Source organism: Oryx dammah, unplaced genomic scaffold (genome assembly GCF_014754425.2).
Source record: "Oryx dammah isolate SB20612 unplaced genomic scaffold, SCBI_Odam_1.1 HiC_scaffold_11, whole genome shotgun sequence".
Lineage (NCBI taxonomy): Eukaryota > Metazoa > Chordata > Mammalia > Artiodactyla > Bovidae > Oryx > Oryx dammah.
In genome coordinates this window covers 46,404,981-46,431,125 of record NW_024070195.1, presented here as the reverse complement: position 1 = coordinate 46,431,125, position 26,145 = coordinate 46,404,981, and the positions used below count along the sequence as shown (strand labels likewise).

At 37.1% G+C, this 26,145-nt stretch overlaps 1 protein-coding gene across 1 annotated transcript in view; it reads left to right on the top strand.

Moving 5' to 3' along the window:
* Nucleotides 1-25,924, top strand: part of COL21A1 (collagen type XXI alpha 1 chain) — a 152,731-nt gene extending 126,807 nt beyond the window's left edge. The window contains exons 19-31 of the mRNA XM_040249057.1: nucleotides 2,089-2,133; nucleotides 4,287-4,340; nucleotides 5,943-5,996; nucleotides 9,131-9,184; nucleotides 10,783-10,854; nucleotides 12,924-12,959; nucleotides 14,841-14,885; nucleotides 20,118-20,150; nucleotides 20,732-20,878; nucleotides 20,966-21,020; nucleotides 21,505-21,705; nucleotides 22,742-22,819; nucleotides 24,651-25,924. Coding sequence (XP_040104991.1) covers nucleotides 2,089-2,133; nucleotides 4,287-4,340; nucleotides 5,943-5,996; nucleotides 9,131-9,184; nucleotides 10,783-10,854; nucleotides 12,924-12,959; nucleotides 14,841-14,885; nucleotides 20,118-20,150; nucleotides 20,732-20,878; nucleotides 20,966-21,020; nucleotides 21,505-21,705; nucleotides 22,742-22,819; nucleotides 24,651-24,838 — 1,062 coding nt within the window. The 3' untranslated portion in view covers nucleotides 24,839-25,924. The remainder of the gene's footprint in view (nucleotides 1-2,088; nucleotides 2,134-4,286; nucleotides 4,341-5,942; nucleotides 5,997-9,130; nucleotides 9,185-10,782; nucleotides 10,855-12,923; nucleotides 12,960-14,840; nucleotides 14,886-20,117; nucleotides 20,151-20,731; nucleotides 20,879-20,965; nucleotides 21,021-21,504; nucleotides 21,706-22,741; nucleotides 22,820-24,650) is intronic.
* Nucleotides 25,925-26,145: the final 221 nt, after the last annotated feature.

The following is a 26,145-nucleotide window of genomic DNA, read 5'->3' as shown; positions in this document are numbered from 1 at the left end:
CCTAAAGGAGATCAGTCCTGGAATTTCTTTGGAAGGAATGATGCTGAAGCTGAAACTCCAGTACTTTGGCCACCTCATGCGAAGAGCTGACTCATTGGAAAAGACTTTGATGCTGGGAAGGATTGGGGGCAGGAGGAGAAGGGGACGACAGAGGATGAGATGGCTGGATGGCATCACTGAGTCAATGGACGTGAGTCTGAGTGAACTCCGGGAGTTGGTGATGGACAGGGAGGCCTGGTGTGCTGCGATTCACGGGGTCACAAAGAGTTGGACATGACTGAGCGACTGAACTGAACTGAACTGAACTGAACTGAAGAGCATAGAGATTTGAACAGGGATGAAACCTTAAGTAACAAAAGTTTCCATGCAGCACAAAATTCAGCTTCTCGGGTCTGATGGGATCAGGGCAATTGCGGGATCTCTTCAGGAATTCTTGGGGCCTAGCAACCCAGCAGCGACACCCCTGCAGAACTCTGTATGTCCACCTTGCATCTGATAAGAGTTAACAGGCGGATTTTACTTGAATTTTGTTTAAATTCAGACCTTCACCATTTTACTGAATTTGTGTGAGTGTGTATTTGAATGGGGTTTGGTTCTGGATGGTTTCATGCTGAAACATGGCCTGTTGAAGTGGACTTTGACTGCTTTGAGAGTATGCATTTTCTGCCTTAGAAGCATGCACTCTATTTTCTTTATACTCATCACTCAATTATTTACTTTTGATTTCTCTTTAAAGTGCTAATGGGCATACTGTGCTCATGTATTATAATGTTACTTAAAATTTTTATACTGTTTTATTTATTCTCTAGTTAGTTTATAGAGACTTGTGTTTTCAACTAGTGTGTGAGCCCCTTGTTGATGGTCATCGCTCTCATACAGCTTTTGTTCTCTGCAAAGGGTGAACTGAATTGAGCCAAATAGGATCAAACTGAATTCCACTTTATGGAATTTAAGTTTGGGTTTTAAAACTAGAACTGTGTGCTGTATCTTGTACTATAATTGTGGCTACCACATGGACAAGTGTTAATAGTTAAGATGTGACATCAAAACAATGGCAGGTTCTCCCTGCAGTAGAAAATACTTGATTTCATTGCCCTGATTTATGGAGGACCACTGCTGTTCTTTGAAAGCCTTGAGGATGCAGAGGGCTTTCAGAGAAATACTGATGGTACTCAATTTCCCTATCTTCCAAATTCCTTTTCTGGCCAGAGTCAATACATATCCATAAAAACAAATGTTAGTCATTTGTTCAATTGAAGTGTCATCAAGAAAGAAGCTAGGAAAATGGAAAGGGGCTAGGAAGAAATAAATTTTGATACCATCACTGTTCAATAAATATGTGTGATAAATGATCATTTTGGTAAATGCCTCGAATGACAATAGAACTACTTTCCTGTCAATAAATGTGCTGGCATTATTCTTAAAGTTAGATAATTAGCATTAATTTTCTCTGAATCTTGCTAGAGAACTTGTACATTCGGGTTGAACCAGGTGAATGAATTATCTTTCTCTCTTTGTGTCTCTCTACAAACTGCTCTGCATATACTCCACAATTTTCTCGGCAAGGAAATCATCAGGAGAAAGATAACTGTATCTTACATAAGGAGTTAAGTTCGTGGGTGTTTCAAGGCTCAGTTTGAAGGGAATTATTTAGTTTCATTAGTTTTTAGTTATGGTTCAGAAGCTGTGAGGCCTTTGGACCTGTTCGTTGAATTTGAACTCCTATGATTTGACAGTCTTTTTGCGTTAATCGTTATAAGTAAAGCAAGAAAGTGTTCAAGTGAAATATCCTTCTTATTTTATCACTTATGTTGCTCTGAAAGAAGAGCCAAGGTTAATATCCTCATAGTTTATTTTCTTAAGTCTACATTTAAAGCTATAAATATCAGTACATGTTCGTATAATATTAAATCCCATAAATTTTTTCTTTTCCAAAATTTACTTCCTATAAATAGCAGTTTCTTGCTGTCAAGAGCTATGCTTGATGATTTGCATAATTTGCAAATTAAAACTCCCATTTTGGCCTATTCTTCTTTAATTATACTATCTAGATTTCTTAAATTAAAAATCTACTCTATTTCTTCTCAGGGCATCCCAGGATTTCCTGGAAACCAAGGATTAATGGGACAAAAAGTAAGTATGACTGAAAGTTGAAAGATTTGGGCCTGGGATCTGTTTATGAAAAGGGCAAAGTGGCAATGTCTCTTCACATAGAATATATTTTGTCACATTTATGGCAATAGTTAATGGTTCAAGTATGATTTAATTTTGAAAGCTATTATTTTGACCTTACAATTTTTTTTTGTTTGTTTTATACAGACAGTATAAATTTGAATTTATGCACATGCTTTCTATTTTACTTGGTTACTTTCTATCTTATTCTCTTAGATCACTCTTTCAGGGTAAGTTTTCTATTTCCTGAACTATATCTTTAGAAATTTCTTTAGTACAAATACCTTGATTGTAAATGTTCGGTTTTTATTTAACTACTAACATGTTTATTTTACTCTTGTGTTTGAAAAAGGATTTTTGTAGGGTATACAATTCAAGGTTGATGGTTATTTCCTCTTGATACATTGAAGTTTTTCTACTCTCATTTCCTGGCCTCCATGGTTAACTATGAAAAATCTGCTCTTGTTCTAATCACCATTCTTTTGCAAGTGATCTGTCCCTTCTTTTGGCATTATTCAAGGTATTTTATTTGCTTTTAGTGTTCTTAAGCTCAGTGCAGTGTGTCTCGATATGGATTTATCTGTATTCATCTTGGTGGGAATTCAGTTTCCTTCCTGGCTCTGTGTAGGTATTTCTGTTAACTCTGAACGACGTGGCTGTTAATCTCCATGTTACTTCTCTTCCTTCTCCACTTTCTGCTCTTTCTAGAAAATCTGGTTAGACGTATCTCATTCCTTCTAATTTTGTCCTCTCCATCTCTAAATTGCTTACTTTCATATCCTTGATCCTTAAATTCTGGTCAATTTTTTGGTTATGTTTTCCAGTTTATTTTCTATTTATTCTTCCTTTACTGTGTCTAACCTGCTGTTTAAACCATCAGTTGATACAAAAATATAAGCAATCATATTTTCCATTTCTAGAATTTCAAATGTTAATGATATCTTTTTATTCTTTTTTCTTGAAGTACAGCTGATTTACAGTGTTGTGTTAGTTTCAGGCATACAGCAAGGTCATTCAGTTTTGTTTATATATACATATATATACATACATATATATATATAACTGAATGACTTTTTGGATTCTTTTTCCTTATGTGACATGAAAGTTGCTCAGTTGTGTCCAACTCTTTGCAACCCCATGGACGATAGAGTCCATGGAAATCTCCAGGCCAGCACACTGGAGTGGGTAGCCTCTCCCTTCTCCAGGGGATCTTCCCAACCCAGAGATCAAACCCAGGCCTCCCACATTGCAGGCAGATTCTTTACAAGCTGAGCCACCAGGGAAATATTGAATATAGTTCTTTGTGCTAATAGCATTTTTTTTTATTCTTCATAGCCTCTTGTTCTGTTTTCAGTCTTAATAGTCTTTGATGATTCTGTTCTTTCATTTGTAAAGATTTCAGATAATAGCTCTGAATTCAGTTTCTAGCCATTCTAACATCTGCAGTTCATTGTTATTACTCTTGCTTCTCAATCTTATGGTTTTCTGCTTCCCTTGTCTTGATTGTTGGTTCTGAGCTCATTGCTTCATCCTAGTAGGCAGGCATCCTGTCAGCCTAGCTGAGGCTTGGGGAGCCTAGCTGCCTCCTGCTGGCAGGCCTCTGTATCACTTCAGCTGCCTTTGAGTCTTAAACTGACCAGTGTTCAGTTTCCTGAAAGCTGAGCATGTGTCCTCAACACCCCCAGCCCTCTTGTTTCCTGCATCTCTATCTCTAATGAGGTTTCTGCAGAGTTCCAAATCTTCATAATTATAGTTGTAATCAAGAGTATGTTTTATTAAAATAAAGGATCTTTGAAGACTTGCCCTACTTCTCATAAGACCTGCACTCTCTCAAAGACGATAAGGGCTTTTGTTCTTGATTCAGAGAAACTCTTGGAGCATAATGTCAACACTCAGTCCCCAAAGCTGAAATCTAAATGCTATGATATGCTCAATCATGTCCCAGTCTGCGGCACCATGGACTATAGCCTGTCAGGCTCCTTTGTCCATGGAATTTTCCAGGCAAGAATACTGGAGTAGGTTCCCATTTCCTTCTCCAGAATGCCTTGTTAGGAAATTCCTAAGGATGAATTGATCATTTGCAATTTTAAACTTTATCTGTATTTGATTTTTAGGGAGATATTGGGCCTCCAGGACCGCTAGGGAAGAAAGGAGCTCCGGGAATACCTGTAAGTTAGTGTCATTCTTTGGGGTGTGAAATAGTGTTGCTATGTATCCAGAGTTCTCATTCTGAACCTCACACAATGCAGGTGTTCAGGAACGAGATGCACAGACTCCACAACTGCCATCCATTTGTATGAAAAAGATTTTGTCCACTTTTATAGAGGAGAATAGAGTTCTTCAGCTTCTCAAAAAGTTGGCTATCTAAGAAAAGATCAAGAACTGTTACTGTAGCTAAACCAGAAAACAGATTCTCCAGCTCTTTATTTACAAAAACAAAAACAAAAAAACTGAGCACTATGAAAAGGTCTAAAAATAAATGTTCTTTTTTATTTTTTAGATAATTTACACATTTATACAAATAAGGAAGAATACATTCAGAACAGGTTGTACAGGAAGATCCTAAATTAGTGAGAAAATAATTTTGGAAGTTTTGGGAGTAAAGGGACATATGAGTTTGCTACTTAAAAGTTATGAAAATCCTATGGTATATAAGACTCCATAAAAAATTTCTGAAAGTCATTACTAAAAGTGATTTGGATTTTAACCTATGAATCAAACTACCTGTAACAGCTTTTACTTTGAGTAAAAAATATCTGATAGTTTCTGACTTTTCATTTAATTATTTAAGTTTAAAAAGCAGGTATTTACCTTGTGAAAAGATTTGATAAAATTTTGGTGAGAGATTTGAATGGATTATTCTTCCTTTACCTCCATCATCATGACCAAATTATTTTTTCATTGAAATATTAAACTTATTTATTTACTAGTATTTAAGTTAGCCTCCAGAAAATGAAAGTATTGAATAGAACTTCATTGAACTTCAAAAATAAGTATATTTAATATTTCTAATATTTGAAACACTGTGCTATGAGTAATATATTTTACATTTTATAGTTGTGATAACAGCCTAAATTGATAGCAAAGCATAGTAGTGATGACATGGTATTTTCAGTGTGACTATATTGAGATTCTGTTTTCTGATAATGCTAACTGAATATTTTTGCTTATCATATTTCCCTTGCTATGATAAAGAGAAAGCAAATGTTTTTAATATATATAACAGTATATAAGTTGAATCTAAATTAAATTAGTTCCTTGTTGCTAGAGTAGTTATTCAGTGTTTTATTTTGAATCATATGATTAGTAAAAATATGGCCATTTGTAACTTACAGATTATTATATTCAGAGAATTTATTAGATTTTAACACTTTAGAGACATTATTCAAGAAAATAAAAAATGTAAGTAAAATTGACCAAAATAATATCTAGGAGAAATTTAAATGTTGGTCATCATGAGAAAAGGAAGAAAGTGAGAGTGTTGGAAAAATAAACTTTTCTTTACAGTTGTTTTTTACTAGCTTTCCAGTAATTTTTGCTATTGGTAGGTGATTTAAGCAACCAGTTATAAGGGCTTTGCTGGCCTTCATGTTATCTTGCATAACTTGATTCTTTATTCTCCTTATTTGGTTGTGTGAAGGGAAGTTTCTCATATATTGCATTACACATTAGTGGATTAATTATCATAGGACTGTATAACTTGAAAATTGACTGACTGCTTTTTAATATTCTTCTCTAAATTGCTCTTGCAATTCCCACTTAAAATGTAGGGTTTGATGGGAACCGATGGCTCACCAGGTCAGCCTGGAGCCCCAGGATCTAAGGTAAAGAAAATGAAATTAACAAGACTGAGGACTCTGTGCAAAATGACTATTGATGTACTTCAGTCAGAGTTTTCACTACACTGATATTATTTTGAATGTGGTGTGAATCTATAAATAAGCACTTAGAGGAATGGAGTCTTAGGTGAAACCAAGCATGTAAAGCACGGTAGTGTGAAGCAGCCCTAGTTTAAGCTGGGAGGAGTCCAGGATCCTTGTGACAGCCCTCTAGCCTCACTGCTAGCTCCCGCGCACTGAGCAACACCCAGAATTCTAAGGAACCAGTGCTCAATCCACTATCTGGAGCCTCTCTAGTGATGAGGGAGGTAACTTTTCCAACTTTCAAGGCTTTCTTTGGTATATTATTTTGTGTAATATATATGGAATTTTTATTTGTAAGATGCCTTATAATGAGTTTTATTAGGCGTTTCCTCCCTCAGGACTGGGCGTTAAGTTGGCATATTCTCTTAACTTCCACATTTTAAAAATGTAAGGCAAGCTTGACACATATATTGAGATTTCAGGTGATGCTGTTTTTAAGTTAGAACTGAAATTCTTTGAGTTTCCTGGTTCAACTATTTTCTAGGTGTACATAGTCAGGTGCTAAGAGAATTTCTTTTTTTCTTGTCTTATTAGAGGATCAAATTGGGTAGATTCTGGCTTGACTTAAGAAACTATTCTTGACTATTTAATGAGTAGATTATAGGATAACTTTCTGAAAGAAAGTGATGGAATCTGCTCTTTTGAAAGCATTCATCCTTGAACTAGACCAGGGAAATAGATCCTGGCATACAACATGAGTAGATGGCCTAATCTATTCTACTTTTAACTTCTAAATTACCTAGAGAAAGAGATGGGATAAAATGTCATGGGATCCCAGGGAGTCAGGGAAAGTAGCTACTAGGGGTGAACTCTGAGGGTCCTTGGAACATTGTGGACCCTAGCAGTAATAAGTGTGGACCCGCCAAATGGGCCTTCTCCATCATTTCTCAAGGTCATTTTGTAAGAAAAGTAGAGTATTTGTATGCTCCTTAAATAACTGGGGTACAATGGACTCTCCCATGATTCTGGATGCTCTAATTCTTAAGAATTGCAGCCTGAGATTTTATCAGCTTTTTAAAATTAGCCACTTCCCATTGTTGGCTCACACTGAGCTGGAGGTCAGTTAAATCTGTTGGAATTTCCATAAAAGATTTTAGAGCAATGTATTTGTGGCATCCACCCCTTGGGCAGGTCTGCTGATATGGCTGGTGAGTCAAGTGATTCTAACATCCCAGTTTATTTTTACATAAATTACTATGAAGTTTGATTTCCCTCATCTTGTACAATTTTAAAAATAGATTCAAGATGTTAAAACAGATTTTTAGCATCTATTTTTGAACCTGTTTTGTTTCAAATAGACTCAAGATGTTAAAATTATACCTCTAAAATATCTTCCTTTCAGTGAAACGTTTGATTTCAGTTCTTTTCATGCAGTGTGTTAGCTCAGGTCTTAGAATGTTTTTCTGCCAAGGACCAGGGAGGACACGGTTTGGTCTTTGAGGGCCATACAGCTTCTGATGCGGTCACTCAGCCCTGCTTTTAGAATGTAGAAGCAGCTGCTGTGTGGGTGTACCTGTGTTCCTTTATTTATAAAAATAAACTTTACAACTTTATTTATAAAAACAGGCGTTGGGCTGACTTAGCCCACAGGTCGTAACTTACCTGCCTCTGTATCAGGAGTCCCCAACCCCTGGGCCTTGGTACTCGCCTGTTAGGAACTGGGCCACATAGCAGGAGGTGAGGGGTGGGGGAGCAAAGAAGCTCCATCTGCTGCTCCCCATAACTCCCCATCACTTGTGTTACCACCTGGACCATCCCCTGCCCAGTCTGTGGAAAACTTGTCTTCCCCGAAACCAGTCCCTGATGCCAAGAACTTTGGGGACTGCTGCTCTATATTACCATATCCCTCTGGTTGTGTCAACTAATGTATTTGGGAACAGTGCCTACAATATCAACTGATATAAGGTCAACAGTAGGACAATGCAGCTCTTGCAAGCAAGGCAGCTACGATGCTGAGAGTCTATGTAGATCTTTAGAGAACTTCCAATTTCCACTACAATACTCATTTTTAGAATAGGTGTTGAACCACATGTAAGTCTTTTTTACCATACCAGATTCCAGTTTTGTAAAATATTACGTAAATCACATCAAAGTACATCAACATAATCAAGTCATGTAGCTTTCAGCCAGTCCTGTCACCCCTGTGAGTTTCAGCTTAACCATTTGTGAAATTAGAAATTTTAAGGAACCATGATGCTATGGTATAATCATGCTGTTAACAGGACAAATGCTTTAATTAAGTACAAATATTATGTTTGTGTGGTTCTCAACATGAGCTGAGAATGAAGGTGGTTCTCTTTACTGATCACTATACCCACCCTGACTCTGGGTGGTCATCACCAACCTCTTTAATAACAGGGTTTTGCCAGACATGGACTGGGTTATGATTTCAGGTGTCAGAGCATATTTGAAAGCCAGAAGCACCTCTGACAATCTCTTCTGATGAACCAGGAGGCAGGTTGTCTCTTTTTATAACCAGTCCTGTTTTCCTATCTTACATGCTTTGCTCTAACAACTTGGTCTTGCTTTCCAAGTGTCTGTTAGCAAGGACTGTACTGGAATTCTGAAAAAGCATGCACACTAAATGTTATCTGATTCATGTTTCTTCCAAAAGCCACTCAAAAGTGCATTTGAGGCTAATTTTCTTTCCTTAAGTTACATACTGAAAGTGAGCTCTACAGAGAAAGTGAAACAGGGAAGGATGATTTCCAGCCTAGAGGATGCTATTAAGATACATGGGTCTGGCCTCTGCAACACAGACCTAGCTGATTAGCGCTGGTCCCTAAAGATGTTTTTCCTTGGAGCTACCAGCTTCAAACAGGCTCATTGAAGATTTTATATATATGCAGACTCACTTCCTTGCTTAAAATAGTTTTTCTTAATAAGAAGATCTAACATATAGATTCTATTTTTCAAACAATTGGAAAGTTGAAACTGTAAAAATTGTTTAAAATATGTTCCTTTAAATGTCTGGTGACTAAATGTCTATATGGTGACTAAATTCAAAATTTAAAATAATTTTGATGCATTGACAGGGAAATAAAGGTGAACCTGGACTTCAAGGGCTACCTGGGGCTTCTGGGCTCAAGGTAATTCACTGTGTTTTGATGTATTTAGAAATGTTTTCAAAGTATGCGGTCCTTTCATTTTTTTTGGTAAGATTAACAGTTGTATTAAGAAAAGATATGTGAAATGAAGGATGAAATTAATGTACCTGAAAGCCAGTGGTGAATGTGGGCCAATTTCATTTCTGTGTTTTGGATATTTTATCATAGTTTGGTTAATAAATGCATGACATATACCTTGGTTTTTCTAGAATTGGTAAAAGTTGGTTGCTAATGTGAATATCCTCTCTGACCCAGAGAATATCACTCTCTTCTGTGGCTGAGCATGAGAGTGTGTGTGTGTGTCTCCCAGGGTAGTTCTGTTCCTTGGTTGATGATTGATGGGACTTTATTTTCAGTTTGGGAGTCACAAATGCCTTACCGGTTTCCTCCAAACCAAATAGCTGATGTCAGTCATTTTAAATTCTTTTCTAGCCTTCAAAAATCTAGAGTCATATTCAACAACTCACAGTAAGCAAAGAGAACAGAACTTAGTTTCCATAAAAGAGAGTCATTTTTAGTTAATGTGACAAAAGTTTAGGGCTAACGGTAAAACAAACAAAGCAAAACCAAAACACCATGAAGCATGTTTAGGAGTACATCCTATCTCTTAAAATTTTAACCTAAATGCTGTTGAGACATCGTCATTATATACTTTCACATTGTAAGTCTTTCTTATTTAAGGCACTTAAAAGAAAGGAAATAATACTTATGACATGATGGGGAGTAGAAAATTCAGTTAAGATAATACAGAATATTCTTTGCTCTGAAAACAGCTCAAGAATTTATGTTTAAGAAAATAATTTTCCAGATATATAAAGTAAAAATCATAAATGTGTATATTTAATGATAAGAATGTTCACCCCAATATTGTTTATAAAAATGGTGAACATGAATGTTCGGCAGTAGGAATTTTATTAACTATGGTAAATCAATACAATTGAATGATGTTCTATAATTTTAAAAGATTTAAAATATATACTGGTATATTAAAAATTTCAATATTAATATATTTTGAAGTAAATAATTTATTATAAAAGTATGCATACATGGCACATTTTAGTAACTAAGTTGCCTATATGTTTGTGAGAGGTAGAGGGAAAATATATAACCAAATAAAAATATTGGGTAATGAAATCTTTAATAATTTTATTGCTTCTTTTTATTACCAGTTTTGTAACAATAAGTTTTTTAAAGGAGGATTTATGAGAAAAAGCAATTTCAAGGATGAAGAGAAAATATTAGTAAATGCAAAGAGAGATACCCATGTTTATTATTTTCACTGCTTAATTTTTTATTGTTGAAGTTATAAATATAAGAAAAATACCAACTATTTATGAAGTTTTCAAATATCATATGCTCTCAGAATTTCTTAACTAGAAAAGATAGGAAGAAACATAAAACTTTTTATTAGGACATCCGTGGACTTTTCACTCTTTACTAGTTCTATAATAATAACTCTGAATGTTCATAAAGTTTTTAACTATCAGGTTTAAATTTGAGATGTATGTAGAGATACAAGCAGGGGGGGCTGTTCACAAGCAGTGGGTCTGTGCTGTTTATGTGATTTCTGTGTTATTTAGGGAGAGCCAGGAGCGGTGGGTCCCCCAGGAGAACCAGGATACCTGGGTTTACCTGGAATTCAAGGGAAAAAGGTATGATTTTTGAGATACATAATTCAGTGTTAATCAGCTGTGAGCATGTAGGTTTTTCTTTTGGGCGAGTAGCAGAGGAGGACCAATGGTACATTCAGCGGTGAGATGACCTACGTACTCACACACATGCAACGTGTTCAACCCATGCCAAGAGCTGTGGCCTCTTTTATGTCCCTGCATGGGTACTGTCTGCTGCGTGAGGACCTTGGAAAAAAGATAGATCAGAAAACATACAGTTAAGTAATATCCTGTAAATTCATATTGTTCAGTAGGAGAGTCGAGAATTGTTTAGGGAAAGTGTGACCGAGTCCAAGCTCGCTCTGCTCTCCACTCGACAAGTCAGTAAATTCAAGAGACAAGGTTTGAGGCAAGGAAGAGACGTCAATCGGGGAGCCAGCAGACCAGGAAGTTGCAGGCTAGTGCCCCCAAAGAATCTTCTTGTCAGGGCCTGGTTGCCAGGTTCTTTTATGGATCAGAGATTGGGGGAGGTGAGGAAACAAAGGAAAAAGACTATTCAGTCCTTGCAACTATCCTATAGAATGGCAAGACTCAGGCAGGGGGATGTATTAGTTTCACTTCCTGACAGTCTGCTTCACAAGTGGCTCAGGTTATCTCCCTCAGGCAGGCCATTGTGTATGCTAACAATAACAAAAAAGGGTTAAAGTCACAGAAGCAGAAGCAGTGTAAATTTAAAACTAACCCTTCAGGTTACTCAAATATTCAACTTGAGCCACTCTTAACCAAAGTGTGAATATCTTTCCCAAACTGAAGCAAAAGTCTGAAAAGATAAAAATTACAACCAGAATGCTTGACCATGATATTCTTTTCTCTGAAACAATTATATTACATCACAGTTCATCTAAAATTAATGTGCGTTTAAAATATAAGGCTTATATATTCACATAAAATATTTTGGTGAGATAAGATAGCATTCCCTTGGGTTCTGTCTCTATCCCATTAAATAAAAGAGCTCTGAGTTGTATCTGTGTAATATTATTGTTGGCTTGAAGGCTTTGAGCAAGAACTTAACTGGCTCTCTGTCAGAGAAGTCCACACCCCTGAGTTAGTATCTAAACATTCAGGTTAGAAGTGACTGTACCAGTTTTGTTCTGTAAAGGGTACAAAGTCTTATGTCTCCATCTTTGTATCCCTTGCTGTTTCAAGTTTTGTATCATTTCATTTTTTCTATCCCTCATGTGTTATTTGCTCGGGCCCTAGGTTATTATACCCAGAGCAATCTTTTTTGCTCTGATGAGTGGCAGTCAGCACTTGCTGACGCAGGGATGGTCCACACAGCAGTGATTAAGTGTTGGACTCTTAGCAGCCAGTATTTATTTAATACTATTGACTATAGTATTTACTTACTAAATCTATGTGAATATATGTTTGGATTTAGAGAATTTCCTTGTTCAGAAACTTGTCAGTTAAAAGAAAACCTGTGTTTTATTTGCTGTAAGCACAAAACTCTGTGTTTGGATAGCATGGCCCAAGTTCAACTTCGGGCAAATGCTTACCTTTCCTGATCTGTGTGTTAATTATAAGAGCAAAGACATTGAACTAGTTGGTTTCAAACATCTCTCCTGGCTGAGAAACTCCAGGAAACAATATTATGGTATATGACTTTTCCCCCAAAAGTTAATTTTTGAAGCATATATTTTCTAAATACCATTTCAGCATTGTTTCATTGTTTCTTATAAATCTGTGGCTACTGTTAGCTGAATAGTAAGAAGACTTTCCAGTTTGATTTCATAAAACAAGATTTTCAAGTCTTCTCTTTGTTTAACCTCAGGTTGTCATCAATATGGAAAAGCTTTCTTCTTCCTTATAACAAAGAAATTGTAGTAAACTTTCTTTTGAATATAAGAGCACAAGAAAGTATTCATTTGGAACATCACTTTGACATAATGTGGTTTTACTCTCTTCCCAAATATTATGTTAGCTTCTGTATATAAGGCACTTGTGGAATTTGCATGAGACCATGTATTTTTCTTTGCTGAAGAAAAACATGTTTATTTGAAAGGTTACAGAATATATTATATTATGCTACATATAAAACTGCCTTTTTGCAGGGGGACAAAGGAAATCAAGGTGAAAGGGGCATTCAGGTATGTTACTGGCTTTTTTTTTTTTTGGCTTGCAATAAAGTCAGGACTTTATGCTTTATTCTTGTAATATCTGTTCATTTATATACTTTATGGTGTGTTGGTTTCCCCAGATGATTTGACATGACTTATAACACAAATAAATTTGATAAGACACTATTCATTCTACATATAAAACATATTCAAACTAATAAATAGAAGGAGAATTATACCAGAAAATTAGATCAGACTGAAGAAATCTAGGGTGATTTAGGACATTTGGTTTGGGGTGTCTTAGTGAAAAAGGTGAAGAGAAGGGATGTGCTACAGCTTTGAGAGGGGAGGACAGTTCTGCCTCAGTCCCAGTGGCTCTAGAAGAGATTTTTCCTTAACTGATCGCTGGTCCATGAATAGGACACTGCTGGCCGAAACAGTGACACACTGATAAGGAATAAACAGTATCTGTCGGCCTTTTAGTCTCTCACGTTCTAGAAATATATAAGATATTTCTGACCAAAATTGTAAATCTGGACAGACAGTATTGCAGCGATATTTTTTAAAATTACAAAGGTTAGCAATAGTGGCTGAGTTTTGCTACGTAATATAAGCTTCACATAAAACAAAGACACTGCAAAATTTTCCAAAATGTTCAAAACTCTGGAATATCTGGAGGCATAAAAGAAAATTTCAAAATAAAAGCCTGCTACGGTCACAGTCTCAATGTGTTTCAGACAATGAAAGTTGAATTAAGCCCCTTCTCTGAAATCCACCACCCTGGTCATTTCTTGTCATGGGTCCTGGGTGACCGAAGCATCATTCTAACTAGTCTCCTTGAGTCCAGTCACCCTTTCCCCCAACCACAAAAAATGTGTAAGTTGAGTAAGTTGAAGGTGTAAAAGGTGTCGGTTTAATCCATTTATATACTGCAATATGATTACTACTGTAGGGCCAGCTAATACCTTTATCATGTACATTAGTTTGTTTTTGTTTTGAGAACAGTTAAGATTTCATATCTTAGCCACTTTGAAGTTTGGAATTTAACTGCATATTTAAGATATTAATTTGCTTAGCTTCTGTACCACACAGTAAGCAACTTGATGGCAACATAGGGACACTTTGCTGAAGTGTCCTGAAGTTACAGGGTCCTGCCAGCAAATAGGGCCCCTGGGAATTCATGGGTATAACTAAATGAAAAAAAAAAAAAAAAACAAACCAACCTGCTATTCAGGAGTGATTTAAAATTTCAGTCACTAGATCTTTAACTGATTGTATATCTAGGTGTATGTTTTACTAGACTATATTAATTACCCTTTCAACATACAGATGAAATAGGGGTGTTTCAGGGTCTGGCCCAATGTCTTATACAAGATGGATGTCTTACATAAAATATTAATGGAATGGACAAATATGTTTGTATCTTTATCAAGTTTTCTTTATTTGTCCTAATTTAAAGATCTTCATTCAAAATATTTTTTACAGTGTAAATGTAGAAATGTCTTTTAAATTTAAAATGTCTTTAAAGTGGTCTTCTTGCCCTCGCATGTACATAATACACACCAAACATAATACCGTTGAAATTAAGAAAATGACCACAGTCACTGGATTTTTAAACAGTTTTCATGCCGTGAGCATGGACTCTGCAGAACACCCTCAGTTGTCTAACATGTTCTATTTACATGTTTCCCAAAGTCAGTAGTTTGTTCCTTGTCTCCGTCAATTTTAACTCTAAGGTTAGGCTGACTTTCCTCACTTCATTTCTTCTCTTCTCTTGCATCATTTTGTATATTTGCATCTCTGCTCTTGTGACCTTTGCTCGAGACAGCAGCAAAGTATATAGTATGCGTTGTATGTGTGAATGCACCATGTATGTGTAAACTAATAAATAACATTTATTCAATTTTAAAGGGTCAAAAGGGAGAAAATGGAAGACCAGGGATTCCAGGATCACAGGTATTTTTTTTTAATGGAAAATGAATCAATGAATCACATAACTGAACAAGACTGAGAGAGAGTTACTTGCAAATAAAAGCGAGTGAGGAGAAGGGGAGATGTAGCGTGCATTCTAAGTGCACAGGGATGAGAATCCTCGTGGTGACGGTGATCAGGGCTTGCTTTAATTGTTTGATTTATATTTTTGTTTTCCCATGCTGATACTCTCTGTGGCTGTGAAACTTGACTTGCAATACTTATTTCTGACCAAGTAAATGACTACAGGTCGGGGCTTCCCTGGTGTCCTGTGATTAGGATTTTGCCTTCTAGAGCAGGAGGTGCAGTTTCAATCCCTTGTCAGGGAGCTGAGATCTCACATGTCTCTCAGCCAAAAATACAGAATGTGAAAACAGAAGCGATATTGTAATAAACTCAATAAAGACTTTAAAAATGGTCTACGTTTTAAAAAATGACGGAAGGTAGACAATTCCACCTGCTTCTTGGAGTAGTAATGGCCCACGGCAGCCGTTCATAGCAGCATCTCTGTACCTATTGTTGAGTTTTTATTTTCTTAAAATGTGGGCCCTGTGTAGTGAGGCCCTGTGTAGTGAAAGAATCGACTTGTTTCCCTCTAGTTTGTTCAAAGACACAATTTGCTACCCTACAGATGTGTTAATCCCATCTCAGGGAACTGTCATGGAATAGATACATAATACATGCTTTTCTTCTTTTTTAAGAAAAATTTTAATAGCGGTATAATTGCTTTACAATGTTGTGTCGGTTTTGCTGTCTGACAATGTGAACCAGCCATGCTGCTGCTGCTGCTAAGTCGCTTCAGTCGTGTCCGACTCTGTGCGACCCCATAGACGGCAGCCCACCAGGCTCCCCCGTTCCTGGGATTCTCCAGGCAAGAACACTGGTTGCCATTTCCTTCTCCAGAACCAGCCATAAACACACGTATATCCCCTCCTTCTTGAGCCTGCCTCCCAGCCCCATCCCATTGCTCTAGGCTGAGCTCCACGGCAACTTCCCACCAGCTATCTGTCTTACACATAGTAATCTGCATGCTTCGGTGCTAACTTTCTTCTTTGACTAAACTCCTGAAGCCATGTTTCTGTGAGATTGTCACGTGGCGTGTAGGTTAAGTCAGAGCCAAACTGGATAAATAAAATCATCCAACTGATAGGGAGTGTGGGCATCAGGCAGATTCCGTAGTTGCACTGACCCTGGTGGTAGGGGGATGAAACGGTGAGGTGATGGCTCCAAGGGCGGAGTTGCTGGGTCCCTCGCTTGGAGGAATGGGAGAGGCCCAGGCGGGTGAAAGGTGAGCGCTGGGTGTTGGGAAATTGGGAGCCTAGAACCTGAGGTTCGGAGCAAGCGTCACTGAGAGGGCCCAGGACCGAGTCCGCCCGTGTGCAGTGGCTCCAGGTCAGGAAGAAAGGTCTGCTCAGTTTGGGCCCCTTCGCCCCATGGTAAACCGCTGGATGCCAAGCAGCTCGGTCCCTGCTCCCCGCCGCCCTGCTCTGCTTCCCCGGGGTAACCACACAGCGTGTGTGCACGGCTCTTCTCTCGGGAGAGCCTCCCCTCTGCAGGCATCAGCCTCCACGACCCCGGCCGGTCCTCCCACGTTTTTACTCAGAAACTCCGATTGGAGCCTATTTCCTTTGGGTTCTGAGCGCACAATGTGGCGGCTAGCTCACTGGTTGACAGATGACACTCTTGGCAAGATTCCCTTAACATCTTCTTCTTCTTTTTTTTTTTTTTTCTCACTCCTCAAGAGAAAAAGCAAGTGTGCCTCCCCCAACGCAGGATTTGCGTTTCCTGGAAAGCTCTGTCCTGGGTGTGTTGGAAGCTGCGTTTCCACCCCCATGACCTAAGTCTGCAGAGGGGTCGGGGCAGCTGTGGCCTCTCAGCTGCTGAGTAGTTGTCCCCACCCCTCTAAGTTACCTGTCAGCCTACCAAGTGCGGCACTTGTGCGATTTGATTTGTTTTGGCCTTCTTGTTGTGAATGGGGTCCAAGCAAATGTTTCTCTCACAAGATCGTCTAAGTGGATTCTCAGCTGACAGCTGTTTTCAGTTTCAGATCTAATTTGGTTCTAGTCCTGGGAGCTTTTATCTTTTATTTTATCTTTCCCTGTACCTGGATCCAATTGGAAGATTCTATCTGGTAGGGGACATCTCTGCATTTCTTCAGAAACCTTTATATTTAAAGAATGGCTTGAGAAAGGGTGTTTTACTCACTGATTGATTTTTATATGAAAACTAAAATTTAGTGTCTTTATTCTTAAGTTTTGAGAATCTCCCTTATTCTGTGCCAAACATTGATTTTCTCTAATTTTTTCTTCTGTCTCATTTGGATCTTCATGTTGAAGGAACCTAGAAATAAATCAACATAAATCCTCAGACTTCATTGTTATATATGGAATTCACTATTGAAATGTTTATTATACACTGAATTCATATTGAAATGTTATATACTGAATTTTATATTGAATTGCAGAACACGAATTTTTAACTTTAAAGTTGATTAATGATCAACTATATTTCAATAAAAAATAAGTTGATTAATGAAATCCTTCCTGTGTATTGTGAAAGCTATACCCTTTGTTCTAAACTAATACTGGGTGATTCTGGAGCCTGAATGTACAATGAATTTCAAAAACAAAAAATTCTAGTGTATTTCCTAAAGGTTCTTATCATCTCCCAAAAATGTCATTGGAATGACTATGTAAAAGATAAGAGAAAAACTTTAAAGGAACCATTCACATGTATCCCGTGATTGTGATGGTGAGAAAGCTTCAGGTAAAGGTCCCGAGTTTATATCATGGGAGGAAAAAACTGCCACATTGGTCAACATGCACATATGCAGGCTAAGTTGCATCGGTCATGCCTCACTCTCCTATGGCTCCTCTGTCCATGGGATTCTCCAGGCAAGAATATTGGAGTGGCTTGCCGTGCCTCCTCCAGGGGATATTCCCAACCCAGGGATCAAACCTGCATCTCTTGCGTCTCCTGCATTGGCAGGCGAGTTCTTTAGCACTAGTGACACTTGAGAAGCCCATTGTACAAGATTCGTGTTGTTCAGTTGCTAAGTCGTGTCTGACTCTTTGCAACCCCATGGACTACAGCATATCAGGCTTCCCTGTCCTTAACTATATCCCAGAGTTTCCTCAAACTCATGTCCTTTGAGTCAATGATGACATCAAATCATCTCATCCTCTGCTGTCCCCTTCTCCCCCTGCCCTCAAGCTTTCCCAACATCAGGATCTTTTCCATTGAGTTGGCTCTTCACATCAGGTGGTGAAAGTATTGGAGCTTTCAGCTTCAGCATCAGTCCAATGAACATTCAGGACTGATTTCCTATTTAGGATGGACTGGTTTGATCTCCTTGCAGTCCAAGGAAATCTCAAGTCTTTTCCAGTGCCACAATTCAAAAGCATCAATTTCACACTCAGCCTTCTTTATGGTCCAATTCTTACACCCATACATGACTACTGGAAAAACCGTAGCTTTGACTAGACAGACCTTTGATGGCAAAGTAGTGTCTCTGCCTTTTAATATACTATCTAGGTTGACCATAACTTTTTTTCCAAGGAGCAAGCATTTTTTAATTTCATGGCTGCAGTCACAATCTGCAGTGATTTTGGAGCCCAAGAAAATAAAGTCTATCACTGTTTCCACTGTTTCCCCATCTATTTCCCATGAAGTGATGGGACCAGATGCCATGATCTTAGTTTTCTGAATGTTAAGTTTTAAGCCAACTTTTTCACTCTCCTCTTTCACTGTCATCAAGAGACTCTTTAGTTCTTCCCATTCTGCCATAAGGTTGGTGTCATCTGCATATCTGAGGTAATTGCTGCTTTTCCCAGCAATCTTGATTCTAGCTTGTACTTCATCCAGCCTGGTGTTTTGCTTAATGTGCTCTGCATATAAGTTAAATAAGCAGGGTGACAATATACAACCTTAATGTACTCCTTTCCCAGTTTTGAACCAGTCCTTTGTTCCATGTCCAGTTCTAACTATTGCTTCTTGACTTGCTTACAGGTTTCTCAGGAGGCAAGTAAGGTGATCTGGTATTACTATTTCTTTAAGAGTTTTCCACAGGTTTTTGTGATCCACACAGTAAAAGGCTTTCATGTAGTCAGTGAAGCAGAAGAAGATGCTTTTCTGGAATTCTCCTGTTTTTTTCTCTGATTCAGTGTATGTGGGCAACTTGATCTCTGGTTCCTCGGACTTTCCTAAATCCAGCTCATACACCTGGAAGTTCTCAATTCATGTACTGTTGAAGCCTAGCTTGAAGGATTTTAAGTATTACCTTGCTAGTGTGTGAAATGAGTGCAATTGTACAGTAGTTTGAACATTCTTTGGCATTGCCCTTCTTTGAGACTGGAATGAAAATTGACCTTTTCTAGTCCTGTGGCCACTACTGAGTTTTACAAATTTGCTGCCTTATCGAGTGCAGCACTTTCACAGCATCATCTTTTAGGATTTGAAATAGCTCAGCTGAAATTGAATCATCTCCACTAGCTTTGTTCATAGTAATGCTTTCTAAGGCCCACTTGACTTCACGCTAACATGCTTCTTTCTTAATCTCTGAATTTCCAGCCATGAGTGATTTAAGCATAGGACAGTATGTTTTTCTTCCCTATGTTATCTTTTCTTTAACCCATCATTTATCTATAGTACTCAAACAAAATTTAATTTTAAGAATACAAATTTGAAAAAAATAGGATCTTAATCACTGAATAAAAGAATAAATATTCCTTATTTTACTGATTTGAGCTTTTTATTGAAGTATTGTTAGTGTACAATCATATAGAAGGTATACAATATAGTGATTTGCAATTTTTAAAGGCTATACTCCATTGATAGTTATTATTAAATATTGGGTATGTTCCCTGACTTAAGTTTTAATTTTCCTTAAACTAGTAATATATTTTAAATAAGAGTAGAGTTTTAAAAGAATTCAGATAGAATGCCATTCTAACCTACATATTTGACCTGCATCATTTGAAAATATTCATATAGATGAATGAAAGTTATATAAATTAAACACTTTTATATTATTCATTTAGTATATTTCCTAGTCATTAGTCTCCTTTAAAAAGGTTTCTTGTATATGTAATTTTGTCACTATTTCTATTACAGTCTTCCAAACCAAAAATTAAAGTTTGATTAAATATGTCTAAAGGGTATATGCCACATTGTTAGTACTGTAACTTGCACATTTTTTTTTCCTATTAATTTTTGAAGGGAATTCAAGGCCATCACGGTGCAAAAGGAGAGGTATGTTTCTTCTTGTATTATGCTGTCCAGTCCTCACAGCTTAATTTTCAGTATTATATAAATAAATCTAGCTGTTGACATTCCAAACAGAAAATAATCTTTCATGTTCTTCAATAGTTCCTGAATAGAGATTTTCAGAATATGTAGGTTCACTGAATTGGGTATGAAATGGTATGCATTTGTCAATAGTATTGATTCCTATTCTGAATTAGGAACTGGTTTCTGCATATTTTCCAATGAGGAATATTGTGCAATTCTATGCCTAGAATTTAAACTCCCTGGGAACAAGACTGTCACAGTCTCTGATGTATCTCTGGTACTATGCATATTGCCTAGTCAATATATGTACTAAGTAATGGTTATTTGTAGGGTTGGATGGGTGGTTGATTGGATGGATAAGTTGCTGTTTAATATAGTATGAAATTTCCCTCCTGATCAATTATGGTGTTTCTCAGCAGTTACCTGTATAATTTAGATATATGTTGTATTTATTCATATCTATATTCTTGAGGACTTTTATGGTGCAATTATACCTCCTGAAATGTTTAAATAGAACGTCTGAAGATTTCTCTTGTTTTTAGAGAGGTGAAAAGGGAGAGGCTGGTGCCCGAGGTGCCAGTGGAGCCAAAGGAGAGTCTGGGGTGGATGGTCTGATGGGGCCCCCGGGCCCCCAGGGCCCACCCGGGCCAGAAGGTCCTCCGGGCCCCCCAGGACTGGATGGGAAACCCGTGTGTATTCTCCTTCTTTCACAGTTTTATGTTTTCATTCTTTGTACTTGGCTTGTCCATGTTATAACCCCTAATAATTTGATGCAGGGGAGAGAATTTTCAGAACAGTTTATTCGACAAGTTTGCACTGATGTATTAAGAGGTAAGTCTCAAACATACAGAGTTTAATAACTTTCAAATTTCAGAAGTCATATAAATATTTTTGTAGAAATTATGAACGTATAAATAAGATAAAGAAGAAAATAAAGGACATTTATCCATCTTTGTCGCTCCTACATAAGTATTTTTACATGTAACTTTTGTAATCTTTTATATAAAGTAATTTATCATTATTTCACCATTGATTAAATTTTCTTTTCTGACGTAATTCTAGTAATTTTATTCCCCAGTATGACACTTATAATTTAACAGTTTCTTTTACGGAGGTACTTTCCCCCCTTATTTGAAGCAATTTCCACAATAAGATTATTGTAAACAGCAATGGATATTTCCTAGTTAAATTTCTAGAAATGAAGTTATTGGCCAAGAGTTAAGCATCTGTAAATCTTTTTTTAAAAAATTATAAGTGATTATTAATGTCCACTCACCATTAAAAACATAAGAGTTGGGGTTTTTTTGCTTTCAAGCCCAGTTACCTGTCTTACTTCAAAGTGGAAGAATTCAAAGCTGTGATCATTGCCAGCCCCAGCACGGCTCCCCTGGTATTCCAGGACCACCCGGTCCCATGGGTCCAGAAGGTCCCCGAGGATTCCCTGGTTTGCCAGGAAGAGATGGTGTTCCCGGATTAATGGGAGCTCCGGGACGCCCAGGTGCCAAAGGACTAAAAGGTACTTAGTTTGTATGTGTAAGCAAATGAACAACAGAAAAAGATATTTTTTGTATTCACCTCTTAAAGTGATTTAATAGGCAAGAGTTCATGTTTGTCTTCTTGAAGACAAAAAATTTTTCTATCCCTACATCTTTAAATAATTTGTCAGCTGAGTTAAAGAATAGTTATTGTATTTTTTGAAAGCATATCCTAAAGTCAACAGAGAAAGTTCAAGGTTATGAAGCATGTGAACTTGTAAATCAGAAAATGTTGACAATGAATTTAGAAACTTTGCTTGAGTCCAATAATGTCTTTAAATAGAACATCACAGACACCATTTCCTTTATTTTGACTTTGGTAATGTTTGTTACTGTATTCAACATTGTTTTCTATTATAAGAAAAATTAGAGACTTTGCTGGTGGTCCAGTGATTGAGGCTTAGCCTTCTAATACAGGGGGCATAGGTTCAATCCCTGGTCAATGAACTGCAATCCCTCATGTCTTGGGGCCAAAATACTAAAACATTAAAAAAAAAATAGTGGATGCAATATTGTATCAAATGCAATAAAGACATTAAAAATGGTCCACATGAAAAAAAAATCTTAAAGAAAAAGAATTAGGTTTTGCAACCAAACTTTCTAATAGTAGGCCACAACTTAACTGCTCTTTGCCTTTGAATGTTTATGTGAAATGTTGGTTAATAATTATTTCCTTTTAGTTTAATATGATTTGAACAATTTAGATGTTTCATCAAAGGAACAGCTGTGATTAATAGAAAGGGCTAAATAATAAAATTAAGTCCAATAATTTTCCTTTCTTAATATTTAATCTCATTATGTTTTTAAAGCATTAATTATTTAAAAAATTGTGGCTTAAAAATTTTTCTTTCCCATTAGTAATAATAAATAGGTGGTAAGTAATAATAAGTAGGTGAAACTTTTTCTAAAGATTTATTTTTCTTTAATGTATGTATTAACAGCTTTGAAAGAAACAATCTAAGGAGGAAGTGATTTTATGGGAAAAGTAAGCTTATTCACCTCTCTGACACTCTGCAGGCCTCCCTGGACGGAACGGGGCAAAGGGGAGCCAAGGACTTGGGTACCCTGGAGCACAAGGTCCTCCTGGTCCCCCAGGTAAGAACTGGTGATGCTCATAAGTGTTCCTGCACATTTTGCTTTAGGAAAATCACCATAGATCTATGTCCAAAGATTTGAAATCAAGACTTTTCTTTCCTTTTTTGAGTGATTCACATTCATCACATTGAGATCTAACTGCTAGAAGTTTTATCCTATATTACATTCATGAATCATTCAAGATTCCCTCTCACTTATCATTTAGATTCTTTAGAATACTACTCCTTAGACTAGATCTCATATGGTTTCAGTTGCTCATGCCTATCTAATGTATATCACTGTATCACTGTCTTATCTTTATGATTCTCAGTTCAGTTCAGTTCAGTCGCTCAGTCATGTCCGACTCTTTGCGACCACATGAATCGCAGCACGCCAGGCCTCCCTGTCCATCATCAACTCCCGGGACCCAAAAAAATGCTGAAATGGACTCAAAAGCCAAACTCTGCTAGCTGTGTTAACTTTGCTTTGCCTCAGTTTTCTCATTTGTAAAATAGCGATGAGATGTTATTTCAGTTCAGTTCAGTTCGTTCACTCAGTTGTGTCCGACTCTTTGTGACCCCATGAACTGCAGCACACCAGGCTTCCATGTCTCTCACCAACTACTGGAGTTTACTCAAACTCATGTCCATTGAGTCGGTGATACTGTCCAACCATCTTATCCCCTGTCGTCCCCTTCTCCTCCTGCCTTCAATCATTCCCAGCATCAGGGTCTTCTCAGATGAGTCAGTTCCTAGCATCAGGTGGCCAAAGTATTGGAGTTTCAGCTTCAGCATCAATCCTTCCAATGAATATTCAGGAGTGATTTCCTTTAAGATGGACTGTTTGAATCTCCTTGCAGCCCAAGGGACTCTCAAGAGTCTTTTGCAACACCACAGTTCAAAAACATCAGTTCTTTGGCGCTCAGCTTTCTTTGTATCATGACACTGTTGGATGATTAAATGAGTTAATATATGTTGTGCTTTCAGACAGTGTATGACAACCAAGGCTGTGTTTTCAATAAATGTGTATCATCAGTATTATTTTAGACGTTACTACTTTTTGAGGCTTTTAGGTGGAGCAGATGATTCAATAATTTGTATGCAAAGCATTTTGAACAATACTTAAGTGTCAATAAACATTTATTAGTAGTAATAGCAGGAACTATTAGTGATAGAGAGTGCTCCCAAACCACACTGCTCCATCCCCAAACCTAAATATTTTGGTCACCAACTTTAAAAGGCCAGTGTCTTGATTTAATTTTCCTTTCTTTGAGCATGCTAGTTGAACTAAATTATGGTTTACAAATTGGTGTTATAATACCGTTGTATATGGATTATTATATTATGCTAATGACAATGTATTTCAATGTGGAAACTATATACCTATAATGAAAATAGTCATTTTGACTGCAAATATGGCACAAAAGTGACTTCATTAAAGTTTTCGCTTACTGATATATTACTGACAAATTTAAAATAATATTGGCAAAAGTAAGCTGAAAGTAGGAAATAGTTTAGCCACAAATTGAAATCTTAAAATTGAAATTTTTTAAATTGTGAAAATGTGAAATCCACAAATTGAAATCTTAAAGTGTTAGCTCTGTGTCTTCATTAGCTGCATGATTTCTATAATAACACAGCTTGGCTTAGTTTTGGAAAATTATTTTTGGATAGTTATTTTCCAAATGGAAGGCATATAGAATTATCAAGAGGATTCCTTCTCTTTCCACTTTGAGTAAAAATATGTAAAATGTTGAAGAGAGTCTATTTTCCAGTTTACATGTTTTACAGATTCAGCTGTGTCAGCACAGAAACAAACTCTGTGTTCATAAGTTGCTATTGTTCCATCATAGGTCCAGAAGGGCCCCCTGGAATAAGCAAAGAAGGTCCTCCTGGAGACCCAGGCCTCCCTGGCAAAGATGGAGACCACGGAAAACCCGGAATCCAAGGACAGCCAGGTGCCCCGGGCATCTGTGATCCATCGCTGTGTTTTAGTGTCATTGTTGGAAGAGACCCCTTTAGAAAAGGACCAAACTATTAGTTTCTGGTGCCTCGTCCAGTAGCCTTGGCATGGTGCTCTTCTTTTGTGGTCTTTGCATCTCAGGAAGATAACAACAGTAATCCCTTGAAAAGAAACTCAAGTACCTCGGTGTTTTTATTATTGTTTTTTCCTTAAGGAAAAATATAGAAAAGGTCACGTATACTGATTTTAAAGGCTCCTCAGTTCTTTGGACCCTTTAGATTGGTAGCATTAACTAAATCTCAAGGGTTTCTTATAAGTCCATTCGTTTTAATCAAAGTTGAATTAAAAAAAAAAAAAAAAAACCACCATTGCCTGTCAGCCAGTCAGTTTCAGTCACTGTGAAAAGTTTCACATTCAGCCTCTGTGCAGCAGAGTATTTGAGTTCAATTTCTTGTCTGTGTGAATTTCATGTTTCATAGCTCATTCTTCTACATTAGCTGAAACGTGCATCTGGCCGTGGGAAATGAGATCAGGGCTGATATTCAGCTTGGGAACAGACTGTATCACCACATGAGCACTATTCCAGTGTCTGTGCTTATCAGACAGGGTTTAGCCGTTCGGTGCTTTGAATATCACCTGTGAAAGAGATTAATGTGTTTCTTACTCCATTTGCAAATTCTCAAATGATTCAATGAATGATGATGCTAAAAAGAGTAATGATTACATTGGGAATGGTCTAAATATGAACCATTAAAAACATTCTGGAGAAAAAGGTTCATTAGACCTGGTTCAATATGTTCAAAGGAATCATGAGTTCAGAAACACTAAAAATACTTTCCTCTTCATACCTGCTTAGTAATTGGAATGTCTGTTGCATGCCTTCATTTTCCATTTCATTTACTATATGTGTATGTTCATATATGTTAACTTTTATTGTAGCAAAGCTAATGGGGATCAGTGCTCTAGTTGACAGGAAAGGTAACTCCATAGATCCTAGGATGTCTTGATAATTTTTTAGCAGACTAAAATATTTTAAACAATCTTTGTGTACTGTACTTAATGCTTTTGTAAGGAATGTAACTTGAGATATTCCATCCTTATCATGCTCTAAATTTGTTACATGCTTGTTATTCAAAGTACAATAAAATTTTGTAAAAGCTTGAATGCAGCATTTTTTATACTTACAACTGATTTTGAGTTTACTATGCATTGCAATGATCATTTATTCAGCAGGTATAATTTATTAACTTATTTACCCTATTTTTAAATGACTGATTCACATGAAATAAGAACATAGAAACTGGATTGTGTGTGCCACTCGCGTGGGCAGATAAAGCCCCTGCTTCCTGGCCCGGGAATGGCTGGTGACCAGAGTTTAGCTTAAT